Source organism: Peromyscus californicus, unplaced genomic scaffold, assembly GCF_007827085.1.
Source record: "Peromyscus californicus insignis strain IS unplaced genomic scaffold, ASM782708v3 Scaffold_5__1_contigs__length_169319896, whole genome shotgun sequence".
NCBI classification, from domain to species: domain Eukaryota; kingdom Metazoa; phylum Chordata; class Mammalia; order Rodentia; family Cricetidae; genus Peromyscus; species Peromyscus californicus.
In genome coordinates this window covers 13,341,159-13,356,075 of record NW_026294573.1, presented here as the reverse complement: position 1 = coordinate 13,356,075, position 14,917 = coordinate 13,341,159, and the positions used below count along the sequence as shown (strand labels likewise).

The 14,917-nt window shown below is 54.1% G+C and overlaps 1 protein-coding gene across 1 annotated transcript in view; it reads right to left on the bottom strand.

The window, feature by feature from the left end:
* Padi1 (peptidyl arginine deiminase 1) overlaps positions 1-12,012 on the bottom strand; it is a 34,788-nt gene extending 22,776 nt beyond the window's left edge. Inside the window, exon 1 of the mRNA XM_052717403.1 lies at positions 11,921-12,012. Within this exon, the coding sequence (XP_052573363.1) occupies positions 11,921-12,012 (92 nt within the window). The remainder of the gene's footprint in view (positions 1-11,920) is intronic.
* Between the last annotated feature and the right edge of the window lie 2,905 nt (positions 12,013-14,917).

Here is a 14,917-nt window from a genome sequence, read left to right as displayed (position 1 = left end):
AGTGTAGGGACACTCAGCAGTCACGTGGAAAGGAAAACATGGATTCCCACTTTCTGCCAACCTCAGGGTTCCCTCTGGCCCATCTGCACCGGAGTGTGGCAACAGTACCCGCTGACGTGGACCCCACCATACAGCAGCTTCTCCCTGTCCACCTGACGCCTGGTACCCAACTGAAGCTCCAGAGCTCTTGGCTCTGGAGAGACAGGGAACCATCAATCTGCTGAGCCCCTCAGCTGCTGGACCACCTGCTTGGGATCCTTCTGTAGCCGCAGCTTCAGAATGGGTCCTGGGGAGATGTATTGTCCTTCGACTGATGGATATAAGCTGCCTACCTCTGTATCAGGCTCTAGCCTGGTCTCAGGCCTCACAGAGTCCTCCTCCCTGAGGAGCTGCTGCCCTGAGGAGACATCAGAAGAGGGGGCCACACATGCGTGGCTCTCTCCCCTGCCCATTAGTGCTCAGAGCTCTCTACCACAGCATCTCACAGCTGATGAGGTCACTGACCACTCATGACCACTTACAGAGACCCCCTGACTACATAGACAAGGTGGGAGGTCTTTTCTCACATCCTCCTGCCTCTACGCTTCCCTGGGCCCCTAAGAATCCATCCAAGCACACCTCTGAAAAAAGTCCTTCCCCAGCCCCCTTCCCCATCAAGTAACTGTCTTCATTGACACTAGTGATGATGGCTGTGGTTACACGAGAGCACATTCACTGTTCAATAGCCAAGCACGGGGCCTTATGTCCTACATAATCCGTGCGCCGTGTGGTCATGTAATTAGCGCACAGCGTGATCACACAATCTACGTGCATGCGTGGCGTAGCTATGTGAGCCCATATGCGCATGTGCAGGGGAATCCATAAAAGCGGGTCACAGACTCCTCCCCCCTTTTCCTTCCCCCTTCTCCTCCTTCCGCCCTCTCCGCACATGTCTCTCCAGCAGGCCCGAGCACACCCTCTCCTGTCCCTCCCTTTCCTAATAAACTCTCACAGTGGCTTTTGTTGTGGCTTTCCCTCGCAGGGTAAACAGCGCCGCCGCATAAAACCAACAATGGCCACAGTTCCTTCAGTCACACCCTGTGGCCCACCACAGCCCCACTCTACTGAAGAGGCAGAAGCAGAGGGGAGGGGTCCCTGGAGCACCACAGGCCTCCCCTGGCCCACCCTCAGAGCATCCTCCACTCTGTGCTCCTGTTGCCATGGAAACCTCACACCTTCCACTCCCTCTCCTTCTTCCAGGTGCCGTGATCATTTTGATTTAGTGCCCCATTGAGCACCAGGGACCGACTTGCCCCACAGTGGCCATGCCCTCCTAAAGCCTTATCCCCATGGCTACTGCCATTCTGCCCACATGGCTTGAGGTTCCAGCTGTTCCTTGCTCCTCACTGTCCCAGAACTTGTGGCCTTGAACTCACTATATAAACAAGGATGACCTTGAATTCCTGATCCTCCAGCCCTTGAAGTTAATTGTTCAGATGTCAGCATGTGCAAGGCCCCCTCCCTCCCTGCTGGCTGTCACTCTGCCCTCGCCCCTGGAGGGTACCAGCTCCCAGCTCCCAGCATGCTGTGGTCCCCGGGTTTTATTGTCAATGGCACCAGCTCCTGACATCTCCTTGGCCCCACCCCACGCTTCCAATGCAGCTGCCTCCATCTGGCCTCAGGCATCTCTCTGGGGTAGGCCCCACACACTGTCATTACTAAGGACCAAACTGCCCTGTCAGCACTCACCGGACCACATCTGAATCTCAACACTCCCACACCAGGGCTCAACCCCCTGGGCCTTCTGCACCTGACCCTCTCAGCTTTCCCTCTGTCAGCTGCCTGGCTTAGTTCCAGCAGCTGCCAAGGCCAGCTCGCCACTCAGTTTCTGAGCTGTGCTAGACACAATGGATTGTCTGGGTCTGTGGCTGCTGACCTTGAATATGACCTTTGACACTGCCTGACTGTTGAGCGTTCTCTCTCTCTCTCTCTCTGCACATCACCTGTACCCTATCACATCTGTCTCTTAGCCGCACCCTAGCCTGTCCCTGACCTGGACCAGGGGTGTCCTCTACACCCCCACCTTCCCTTCTCCCTCATACCCAACTCATGGACACTGCAAATGTCACCATCTGACCATCACGGCTCCCGACACTGTCACCAGGCTGTTGGGCACCCTCTCTAAGACAGCTCCTGCCCCCCTACTCCCATGGTTCCTGGGACATATCTCCAGTAGGCCTTAGCCTTCCTCCCCTACCCGGGACACCAGAGTTACTCCATCCCCGGACCCAGCACTTTCCCCTCTTGCTGGAAACTTGTCCCCAACTGGCTGCAAGCTCCCAGGCTCTGCTTTCTCCCCCTCCACCCAGCCTCACGAACGCATCCTTCGCTGCCCCATCCCAGCAGCAAAAGTTTTCTGGGGGCACATATATGCGAACACTATAAAACTTATTAACATAAACAAGGTATCTCCTATGATCCTAACACTGTATGTTACTCCTCATCGGCGAGTGCCTAGTAAAGTCCACAGAACCCATTTCTCCTCACTGTAGCGGGCTGTGGCGGCAGCTCATACCACAGTTGGACAAGGCAGTAGTTGTCTGTCCCAGACTGATCATTATTTCACCAATAATGCTGCTGTCATTGAATCTGATGGGCAACTTGACAGTGACTTGAGGGGTGTGTGCGTGTGCATGTGCGTGCGTGCGTGCGTGCGTGCGTGTGTGTGTGTGTGTGTGTGTGTGTGTGTGTGTACCCAGTGTCTCTCCTTGGTTCAGCAACTTTGCAAAGTCAATGTAGGAAGATGTGGTGGTTTGAATGATAATGCCCCCACAGGGCAGTGTATTTGAATGCTTGATCCCCAGTTGGTGGAGGGATTAGGAGGCGTGGCCTTGGCAGAGGTGAATCGCTAGGGGTGGCCTTGGAGGTTTCAAAGATGCGGACCATTGCTCGTCGGTGCTCTCCCCTCTGTCTCCTGCTAGTGGAGTAGATGTGAGCTCTCAGCTACTGCTCCAGCACCATGCCGGCCTGCGAGGCCACGCTCCCTGCCCTAACGGCCGTGGACTTCAACCCTTCTGAACCCATGAGTCCCAGATGAAATGCTTTCTTGTGTAAGTTGCCTTGATCATGGCGTTTGTCACAGGTGTCAATGTGCCACATCTCTGTCTCGCCACCCTCACAGGTAGGGGCCAGTTGTGGCTGCCCTTGAGAGGCAGCTCTAGGCAGAACAGGCCTGCCGGGCCCTTCCCTGGGGGCATGGAGGGGCCTGTCCCGCCCAATCCTGCTGCCTTCAAGGCTCTGGCCACCCTCACCCTGTCCCTGTCAGAAGCAGGTGCTCAGCAAGGTCCCAGGGTGGCAGTGGAGTCATGGCTATTTTTTGTGGTGCCCGAGAGAGGCGGCTTTTGCCAGGAGGGTGCTGTGTGTCCTTGGATTCTCATTCCCCTGGCATCCTGGCCCTACCCCTCCTAGAGCCTCAGGCACCAGACTGGCACTACAGGTCTGTGGGTGGGCCATGAATTAAGTGACAGGCATGTGTGGGAGCTGGGGTAAGTCCAGGAAATCCACAGTTGGATCTGCTTCCAGCATACATTGCCATGCCACCCGATGCCTCCCCATGCCTCTCTCCGTGAGGAGGTATCTTGCTGGGAAGCTCCTGACAGGGTGACATTCTGGCACGTCCCCAGACTCACAGTCAAAGAAAATCTCCTCTCTAAAACGAAGGGACAAGACTGGTATGGTAGTGCATTCCCCTAATCCCAGCACTAGAGAGACAGAGGCAGGCAGATCTCTGTGAGTTCAAGGCCAGTCTGGTCTACATGGCCACCTCCAGGCCAGCTGGGCTTGCAAAGTGAAACCCATTCTCAAAGACAATAGGGAGGAACCAAAGGGGGCTGTCCTGGTCAGTTTTCTGTCAACTTGACCCAAGCGAGGGCTATTTGGGCAGAGGGAACTTCAATTCAGAAAACGGCCCACTCAGCCTTGGTTTTTCTCCATAAAGTGGGCACGTCTACAGAGCCACCTCCCGGTCTGGTGAGGATTCTGGAAATGCTGTAAAAAAGTGTGCTGTGTTTGGTGACTGCGACCGTCACCCTTCTCGGCCCGTGCCACCTGCACTGGCCCAGCACCACGGTCCCCCTCTTCCTCTGCAGCCTGCAAGGCTGGGGTCCCTTCAGGTCTGCCTGTACGCTGGAGAGCAGGGGTGCCAGCCTGAGTCATCCTGTAGGGTTTTCTGTCTGGTCCCTGGAGGAGGGCCAGCCAGACCAGCAGCAGTGGAGGCCGCCAGAGCCTAGCGAGTCCTTAGAGGACAACACCAAGAGGGTGTGAGGGGGTGCGAGATGGAGCTGAACCCCCGCCCTCCTCAGACTGCCCCTCACTCAGTCAAGGTGTACCTGCCTGCCTGCTGGGGGCACCTGTCCGGACTTCGGGAGTGGGGGAGCTTCACGCACCTCATTTCGCTTAGTTTGTGATACTCCTGACCTCATCTCCACTGCACCCCAACCCTCTCGGGCGGGCGGTTCTGTCTCTGTTTAACAGATGAAGACATCTCCTCAGAGAGCTGAGGTAACTCTCCTCAGATCGCACAGCAGGGAGCCGCACAGTTATCTTCCCATCTTCTGCGTGGGCTGATACTATAAGGAGCATGTGGCCGGGGCATGTCCTGCTGAGGGGAGGGAGGAGGTCACATGGGAGGTTGTAGGAAGGACACGGAAAAGGCAAACTCCCATACAAACTCCTCATAGATGGTTTCCTTGTGAGCAAGCCTGGGGGACCAAGCAGGAAAGCCACCATCCCTGTCTCTGTCCCCACCTATCCACCTGACCCTCTCAAGGTTAGTGCAGGCCAGAACATGGTGTCTGTGACTTTCTGGTTCTGAGAACAGTGAGCACACACTTTATGTGTCCTCTGGGGCCACAGGGGCCCGGATCTCATCTTGGCCAACCCCCATCCCAACAGAACACAGCCTTAGCGCTTCCCAGGACAGGCAGCTCCCACACCTCTCTTTAGTTACATTTCCTGCTAGGCTGCAGACTTCCACCTTTCAGGCCATATGTAGCTCTGCAGCTAGGAAGCTTGCCACCTGATCTCTGGAGGAGGAAGAAGAACAAGACCTCTGTGCCACCCCCACACACCAACTGGGGCATCACCAGCAACTGGAGCATTACCAGCAACTGGGGCAGGAGCTGGGTAGGCAGGGCTTGTGAGAGGTCCGGGCTGGGCAGTGGCCCAGCAGGAGCAGGAGGTGCATGCTGTCTCATAGACTGAAACAGGGAAGGCCACAGGTCCAGGTGGCTGGGAGCTGAGGACTGATAGCAGATCAGACACAGGCTGACCTGGCCCCCAAAGCCTCTGCCCTGAGAGTCAGGGGTGCTTCTGTTAGAGCTGGTCTCGGCTCAACCTAGTACCCTTGTTGTATTGTATAGCGCGGGCAACACAGGACACAGTGAAGAACGGCACCCAGAAGAGGCACATGGTCCCTGCTCTGCTCTCTGTCTCCATCCCTAGTCAGCCACCTGCAGAACAGGGGTAAAACCTGGCTGTACAGAGCAGAGAGGAAGCCCCGAGTAGTCATGTCGGGCTATACTGTGCAGAGATGAGATTGAGGCCCAGAGCATGCGCACTGCCCTGTCCTCACCCCATCTCTCACACAGACCCTGCAGCATAGCTAATTCCCAGAGATCAGGCTCACCTGAGGTAGAGATTACAGAATCTGGAATCAGGCAGGTTCAAATCCCAGTCCCAGCAGTCGCAGGCTCTATCTATGACTTCAGAAAGTCTCTCAATCTCTCTGTGTCTTGGTTTCTTTGCAAAATGGAGATTATAGTGATCTCTGCCTTGCAAGCTTTCTGTGAGAATTAACAGGAGTATTGTGGGAAGCACTCCCAGCAGCCATGGCCAATGCTGCTATGAACAGGGCCTGAGAGGCATGAGGGATGGACACCACACTGGAAGAGACACGAGGGCTGAGAGGCATGAGGGGTGGGCACCACACAGGAAGAGAGAAGGGACCCATGGATGAGAATGCTGCTGTGACCCCTTCTCTCTCAACAGACCAAGGAGACAGACCGGTTGGACCGTCACACAAACCAGCATCTACAGCAATGACTGACATCTAAGATGCCAGCACACAGGAGGCAGAGGCAGGAGGATTAGGAGTTCAAGGCCAGCCTGGATTATGCAGCAAGAACCATCTTAAAATAAATAAACAAAACCAGGGACTGGGGAAATCGCTACATTGGTAAATCCTTGAAAGTATAAGGACCTGAATTCAATGCCCAAAACCCACATCAAAACAACAACAACAACAAACCCTAAAAACCTGGCTGTGGGCTGGAGAGATGGCTCAGTGGTTAAGAGTGCTTACTGTTCTCTCAGAGGACCCAGGTTCAATTCCTACCACCCACTAGATAGCTCACAACTACCTGTAACTCCAGTTTTCAGGGGATCTGATGCCCTCTTCTGACCTCCTTGGGCACTGCATGCATGTGGTGTATACACACTCTCTCTCTCTCTCTCTCTCTCTCTCTCTCTCTCTCTCTCTCTCTCTCATATCTACCCAGACAAAACACTCATAAGAATTAAAATAAAATAAAAACCTGGGTGTGGTGGCTCATGCACCCAGGAGGACTCAAGAGGAGGATCCATTCCTAGAGATCACTTTCCAGAGAGTCTATTCTAATAGGCAAGCTACAGGACCCTGTCTAAAAAAATCCAGGGTGGATGGCTCTTGAGGAAATACACCCAAGATTATCCTCTGACCTCCACACACACATGCACATACAGGGGCAACACGCACACATACAGAGAGAGAGAGACAGAGACAGAGACAGAGACAGAGACAGGGACAGACAGACAGACATATTTAAAAAGAAGAATAAAACATCTGGCATGCTGTCTCTCAGTGAGTTCCCCTCAGCAGAGCCAAGCAAAGCAGGTGTGAGCATGTTCTGAGTGATGGGGTAGGGGGGCATGAGAGATAGCAGGGGCCTCTTCAACCTTGTGGAGGGAAGCACTCTGCAGGGAGGTGCCACTCAGACACCAGCCAGCCTTGACTTTCTCCCTCTGTCTCTTTTAGGTTGCAGCTGGCAGGGGTCATGAGGGCGTTGGCTGGTCCAGTACCATATATACACATTTCCTTAAGGTCTACACCATATTGGGAGTGTCTGTGACCTCTCCTTTCCAAAGATAGGGATCAGTGGCTCATGGGCACCTTGCAACGCCCTGTTATTGCTCAGAACAGGCTGCCTAGCAAGCCCAGGAGGATGACCAGACAGGCAGGCCACCCCACAATGAATACAGGTGGCAGCTGTCACTCCCTAGTCTTCAAAGCAGAGCAAGACTAGAGCCTGGGACCAAAAAACTCCATGAGAAAGGGCCCTGGTTTAAAGTCAGTGCAGTGAGTCATGTTCCTCTAGCCAAAGTAGATCTGAGGCCTGTGGGTGATGAAATTCCTCATTAGTGAAATGGGAGAATACAGATGCCATCTGTACAGACACACAATATGTGATGTCACCCCCACTTAGCTAGCTTGAGAGAAAGCAATCTCAGAGGGGCCGAGGGACTGGCCCAAGGTCACACAGGCTGCAAGGACCAGTATGATCCCTCAGCTATTCTGTTCTGAGAAGCCACCAAATTGGCCACCTCTGAGTGCTTCTTCCTCCTATACAGTGTGACCAGGTGAGTATTGGTGGTGTGGGGGAGGGGAAGATCGAGGCCTCTTTCCTCACTAAGTCCAGAGACTGGGCCACACTCACCCATGTCCAGAGCCTTGGTGGCCAATCTGGCTCACAGCATGCCTGCCGCCCCTCTGCAGAGTCCCCTGGGGAATTGTGACCTATCTTCTGTCCCACCTAAATAGCACTATGCCCAAGACCTAAGCCAGGAAGTTTGGACAGATGTATGGCCCCAAGGGCATGTTGGAAGCACTTGCTAGTAGTGTTTCAAATGGCCTTGAATTCTAACACAGAGTGACTGGGATCCTGCTCTGGGGCCCAGGGTGCACTTGGAGGCTCAAACACACAACTCTTTTCTATGAGGCCAGGTTAGCCCCTGTCCACAAATCTCAACTTTCTCAGTGCCAGCCCTGGGTGCTTTGGAATCCTCCTGGCCTTTTCCACTTGTAGCTGGGTTCTATCCCTGCCCTTGCCAGGTGTCTAGAGTCCTCATCTAGATTGGCAGGTCCCCAGGCCACACCTCCCTGGGGAGCAGGACCACAGGCAGAGGGGACAACCCCCCCCCCGCGCCATCAAAAGGATGCATCCTGATGGTGGGAGGCATCTGTACCTAGGCAGTCATCCCTCTCCAGGTCCACTGCTCAGGACAGCAAGCACTGGACCCTGCTGGTCACAGCCCTTCCCCATCCTGGCCCCAAGTGAGCAGAGGGATTCGGGTCCAGGGACGAGAGAGCAGAACCAGGGCTTGAATGTGAAGTTGCTGAGAACCCAAGAGGACAGGACCCAAGGAATAATTCACACATCAGAACCCAAGTGGCAGAGAAAAGAGGCCTGAGGGTGTCGGAGGGATGGATCCCCAGCCAGCTCAGCATGGTAAGTGGCAACTAGTACTGAGGAACTGTGTCTGTGGAACTGAAGGAACAGACCTCTGAGGCCAATACCATTATCAAATTTTCCATTTTGACAGTACTGAGGATTAAACCCAGGGGTTCCTGCACACTAGGCAAGCACTCTACCCCTGAGCTACACCCCCAGGTCTCTTTTTAGTTTTTGAGACAGGGTTGCCCAGGCTGGCCTTGGACTTGCAATCCTCCTGCCTCAGCCTCCTAAGTGGTGGAATGACAAGTGTGTGTTCCCTCATCCTGCCTGATGCCAACACTCTATGCTGTGAAGATGCTCACTGTCCACTCGCTGTCCCACATCTGATAGGCCTCAGATGACCATGAACCCCAACACAGGGTCTCCTCTCAGTGGCCTCATGTAGTCCAGGAACTCAAAAACGTAAGCATTTGAACATGACCTCCAACTAAGGGCACTCTCCCTTCTGTAGGTACAAGGACAGGATGGTCCCAGTGGTGCCCACAGCCTGTCAGTTCCTCGAATTAGGATCCCATCAATCCTATAATTGCTTCCCTGGCAGCTCAGCCCAGCTTCCCCATGCTCCCGGGAATGCTAGGAGCACTTGTCTACATGGGGGTGGAACACAGTCAGACAGACGCGCTGCAGGACATGGTTGGTTTTGGAATTCAGGAAGACCAGAAGATGCTCAGACATGCTCCTTCCTCTCTGTGGCTCATCTGAGAGGCTCACAGTGCTCCACACATCCCAAACCCCAGAGCTATAGGACCTGAAGACCCTATTTTGCTTTGCTGGAAGGGAGTCAAGAGTGCTGTGGTAACCCACTGGAGTGAGGGGGTCAGGGTGCTGAAGTAGCCTGTTGTGGATGGGAGTCACAGCCTGCTGGGGAATAGGCACCAAGGTGCTGAGATACCCCATGAGGATATTGGGGTAAGGGTGCTGAGCTAGCCCAATGGGGGGTGGTCTACAGCACCTGCTGAGTCTGGTTACCCCATGGCACACAGTTAACCCCCAACACAAACATTTTTCCAAATAGCCAGACCATGCAGCCCCTGGGGAATTCATCACTTCCTCTGATGTCACCCTAAGCACCATTACCTGGAAGCTCAAACTCCGGGCAGCTCAGATGACTGGCACCCCAACCACTTGGGGGGCCTTCCACAGGCTTATCAGCAAGCAAGACCAGTTCTAAGCCCTGTGGTTGGCCTTAGCTGGAGCTAGTCACCAAGCAAAGGGGTGGGGGAGCCCCAAGTTCATCACTCATTGTCAAGTGTGGCCTGGCTCCCAGCCAGCCCCTAGGGGAGCCTCAGGCTCCTGAAAGCCCTGCTGGCTTGCCCATCCAAGGCACCTTTCCCCACTGCCACTGCTTTCTGGGCAGGAAAGCCCTCCTTGGTGTCGCAGAGCAGACTCCTGTGCCCCCCGTAAACTCTGGGTAGCTGTGATGCTGGTCACCACTTTGGGTGCAGAGTGACACTTCAGTCCCTCCTAGAGCCAGCCAAGAGACACCACAGCCAAGGCAGCTTCCTCTGCGCCCGCAACACTGAAGGATGCTAAGGGCTTGGTGTTTCCACCACACACCCCACCTTGTCCTTGTCCCGTCCCACCTCTGAGGAGCAATGGGAAGAAAAGACATGGGGGTGCCCACAGCTGGCATAGCCTATGGGCCAACTACCATGGAAAGGGTCCTGCATACACACATCTCATTTACCCAACCCATGGTACTGTTGCATTCCCATTGATTCTCAGAGGCAGAGGCAGAGGCAGGCTCACAGAAGTGCAGTGGCATGCCCAAGGTCACACAGTCAGGGACCAACAGGACCAGGATGCACTAGCTGCATACATAACCTCCACGCTGAGCTTCAGAGGGGGCCCAGCATGTCCAATCAGGGTTCAGCGCACACAGCAGAGAGGAGCCAGAGATAAACTGGTGAGGGAAAGCAGACCTGGCTCCCTGCCAAGTGCTTTAGTAGAATAAAAACACAAGGCTGAGGTTTGAAAGAACCTTCTAGAAACAACCTTGTCTCCAGGTGAGAGCAGGGGCCCGGGATCAGGCAGGTGGGACTCATGGGCTCTTCTTTCCTGGCATCAGTGTCAAATCAGGACTGCCAGATGCAGTACAGGAAGGCTAGTCTCAGCTGAGCTCCAGCTAAACTGCAGGCTGCAGGATATGGATGTCCCATGCCATCGCTAAAAAAATTAGTGGGGGCCAGCCCCAGGGTAGAGCACTTGACCAGCATGTGTAAGGCCTCGGGAAGTACCAAAAAGGTCCGTCCCTCTGTCTCTATCTATGTCTCTTTCTTTCCTTCCCCTCCTCCCCGCTCCCTGCTCCACTCAGTGGACCCTTTATTCATTAAATCTAGACTCCTATGCTAAACAATAGGAGTGGTATGATCCCACTAGCCAGAAAGGTCTGATGAGACCAGCCCAACCTCTGGTCCCCAGAAGTAAGTAGTCAGGGTCTGGCCTCTAGGGCTTCTGTCTATTCCTCCTCATCTCGGTCACTGGGGTCCTCCACCACTGCTTGAGAGGGGGCAGTGGAATATCATCCACCTGGCTGGGCAAGTGCAGGAACAAGTGCAGGAGCCCCAAGGGTGATCTGAGTCCAGATGGTGCCTGGGAACCCCCAGCCCTCAGCTCCCTATGAAAGATGACCCACCTAGAGCTCCAGAGGCCCTAGACATCACCACAGCCAACTTCCCTAGTAGCGAGGTAAAGAATTGAGGCTTTACTGGGTCCCTGCATCCCTGTCTAAACAGCCAGGACAGGGAAGACTTGGGTCAATGGGGGAAACTGATGTCACGGCTGTCCTGTTCACAGGTCTCTATTGCCACCACTATCACAACCACCATCAAGGCTGCTGTGACAGTCATCATCATCACCATCCCTGCCATCACCACACCATCATTACCATTACCACCATCATCTCTTGCCAGCCCAAGTCCCAGGCTTTGCTCCAGGATCCTTCTTAAATTAAGTCATTGAGTTATCCTTTGGCCACTCCCTCTTAATCCCAGTCACTCTGGTTGTCCCTGGCTGCCCTCCAAGGGTCAAGATGTCACATGCACACCCCTAACCGCAGAGAGGCGGAAAACTGGCAAGACATGGAGAGAGGAAGGGGGGTCCAACCCTCTTCTCTGGATTGAACCCCAGCTCCTTCTGCCGCTCTACTTGAACACTGGCATGTAGAACCCAGACAGAGCTTGGTCCCAGGACTCAGAGTAATCTCATCCAGACACTGGACCCAATGTTCTGACCCCAGAGCACCTGGGCAGATCCTGTTCCCTTCCCTCCCAAGCTCTGAAGCCAGCTCCACCTTCTCTGGTATCCAAACATCATCCTGCCTACACCCTCCTGCATACTCTTTGGTCCAGGGATTCCCCCACCTAAGCACAGGAAAGTGCCCCAGCTCTTACCTGTAGACATCCACCAACGTCTCCACTCCTACCACACACACAGCATGAGTGGGCTTCTTCAGAGATAGTTGCACAGCTCTCTGTGGGGCCATCATGTGCCAAACTCCCAACCTTCTGGTCCGGCTAGCTCGGGTGCCCAGCAGCCACAAGCCCCGGCTGCCTCCCTGGCTCCCCAGCTCTTCTTGGGGACACCTGGCTGCCGGGTAGGAACGTGCGTTCTAATGGGTTGGTGCTCTCTCCTCCCTTTTAATTTCACCCTGCAACCTGGGGAGCCTGCCTGAGCCTGGTCCCCACCTCCTGGCTCCACGCCCAGTCACCTAAGTCATGGGCTGTCAATCTAGGAGGCTGGGAGGGAGGTATCTGAAGCTCTCTGTGAGGTGGGAAGGGGCCCTGGGAATAGCCAGGCTCAGGTGCCAACAGGAAACTCAGAGGGTCTAGTCATCCCACTCATGGGCTCTCGTGCCTGAACCCATACTGTGACAGCCCTTCTGAGGGCTCCATGCCAGGCACCAGCTAAGCAATTTGTAGATCCTGTCTCCTGTGTGTGGCAATCCAGTCTTCAGGGTCAGCTCAGTGGATGGACATCGTGTGGTTCAAATCCCAGCACTGACACTCAGAGCCACTGAGGGGGTAAGGTCACTTAAGCTCTGCACGACTCCGTTTGCCCCATGTGTAACAGCTGCCGTAACAGAAGGACCTATGGGGTGAGAGTTCAGGGCAGTGGAGGAGAGTTAGCCTGGTCTAAAAGATGTGCGGGTGGTTGCTCAGGTCTCTTGTCTTCAAGACAGGTTCGAAATCCTACTTCTCTGTCCACTGACATCCCAGGGCCAAGGCACCATCACCTCTGCCCAGAGGATGAAGAGCCTGCAATCCTCGATGTCACGTGCCTCCCTCTTGCCTCAGGGAGGGGTCTATTTCCCAGGCCATCAAGTCCTAGGAGCAAGGAGCCTGGTCTCTCCTGCACCTCCTAGGGTGCCGAGCACATAGGAGCCCAGCAGCACCAGTGTGAGCACAGAGTATCCCAGGAACCGTCCCTCCACAGGTTCAGAACCTGCCTCCTGAGTTCAGAAAAGAGCTTTTCTATATGCTTTTCCTTCCTTCCTTCCTTCCTTCCTTCCTCCCTCCCTCCCTCCCTCCCTCCCTCTCCCTCCCTCCCTCCCTCTCTTCCTGTGAAAACAGTGAATTTTATTAAACACTGACAGTACTTCATGAAGAAACAAAATCAAAGGATGGAGATGTTGCCTGCTTGGTCGAGTGCTTACTTAGTTTGCACGCGGCCCTGGGTTTGATCCCGAGTACCACATAAAACTGGGTGTCACGGCAGTGAATGCCTGCAACAGCGGCAGGAAGATTGGGAGTTCAAGGCCATCCTGAGCTGAATAGTGAGTTTGAGGTTGGCATTTCAGCAAGAAAGGAAGGAAGGAGAAAGGAAGGAAGGAAGGAAGGAAGGAAGGAAGGAAGGAAGGAAGGAAGGAAGGAAGGAAGGAAGGAAGTCAAATTCCAAAACCATTTCATTTCAATCATTGCTGTGTCTGTGTTTGTGTCTGTCTGTCTGTCTCTCTCTCTCTCATACACACAGATACACATACATGATCAGAAGAACATACGTCAAAATTAACAAACACGTTCTATAACATTTTCTTCATATTTCCCCTCAGGTCGTCTTCAACTTTAAAGAAGTAAATTTCCTTGAATAAGGAAGCAATATTTGGGACAGTGCTCAAGCAGGTTTGTGTAGACCATAGTCACGTGACACCGTCTCTGGCCCTAGCTTTGCTTATGGGAAGGTTGGGTAAGGCAGCTAAGAATACCCCCCATTCACTGCAGTCACACGGGGGACAATTCAGACCCTCGTCACGGGGCCACTGTGGGAATGAAAGGCATGGAAGCAAAGCCAGGGGTGGTGGCCAACACTTTGAGGCCCTGTTCAAGTCCCCTCCCCTGTGGCTGGTCAAGGGTGCTCCCCCACTGACTTGTGCCCTCTGAATTCTGGCACCAGGGCAGCTGATGACGTCCTCGGGTTAACTGGAAGTGGCATAGGAGGAAGCATGTAAGGATGGCCGCAGTGTTCGGGGTCCGAGTCACCAAAGGGCTGGCATCTTGGTTCGATGGAGGGAGAAGGCTGGGTGTAGGTCTAGGGATTGGCTATTCTGTCGTAAACATGAAGAGGCCACTGGACTGCTGACTGGAGAGGGTGGATGACATGTCCCCTTCATGATGAGGGACTTCTCTGGGCCACAGGACATGCCTCCCAAGCGGCGAACACACAGCCGAGAATTCTTTCCGCAGGCAGGGGACAGCAAAGACAAGTAGGAGAGACACATTCCCTGCAGGAGGGGTACCTGACAGCCCCATGGAGGTGCTTGCTCCCAGGAACCTCCAGTCTGGCTAGGAAGCAGGAAACAAATGAAGAAAAACGGCATAAACTTTTATGTGCTTCCTCTTTCGGGAATGATCTTCCTTTCCATCAGCATAACTGAGTATGATATTTCTGGCCTTAAAAGTTCATTCTGTACCGAGCAGTGGTGGCGCACACCTTTGATCCCAGAACCCGGGAGGCAGAGCCAGGCGGATCTCTGAGTTTGAGGCCAGCCTGGTCTGCAGAGTGAGTTCCAGGACAGCCAGGCCTAAACAGAGAAACCTTGTCTTGAAAAACAAAAATTCATTTTACCTATAGGCATCAAGGCTAAGCCTTAGTTTACCCCCTGGCTACAGAAACCAGCAAAGCAGCCCTACAGGAGTGGGCCTTTCCACCATCTTTTGCCCAAACCAGAAGAACCAGGACCCCAGTCATTTTGTCTAAACCTATCTAGCGGTAGAAACGTGTAGCGTGAGCTCTCCCAAAGTGCACAGGCTTCCACTGAGGAAGACTGGACGGATGGAGGGGTGGAGGGATAGACCGGTGGATAGATGAACAAGGGGATGAGCGGACAGATGGAAGAGAAAGAGGAAAGTGAGGAGGGAGGTGTGGTGTATAAGAAGACGATGGAGGTGACA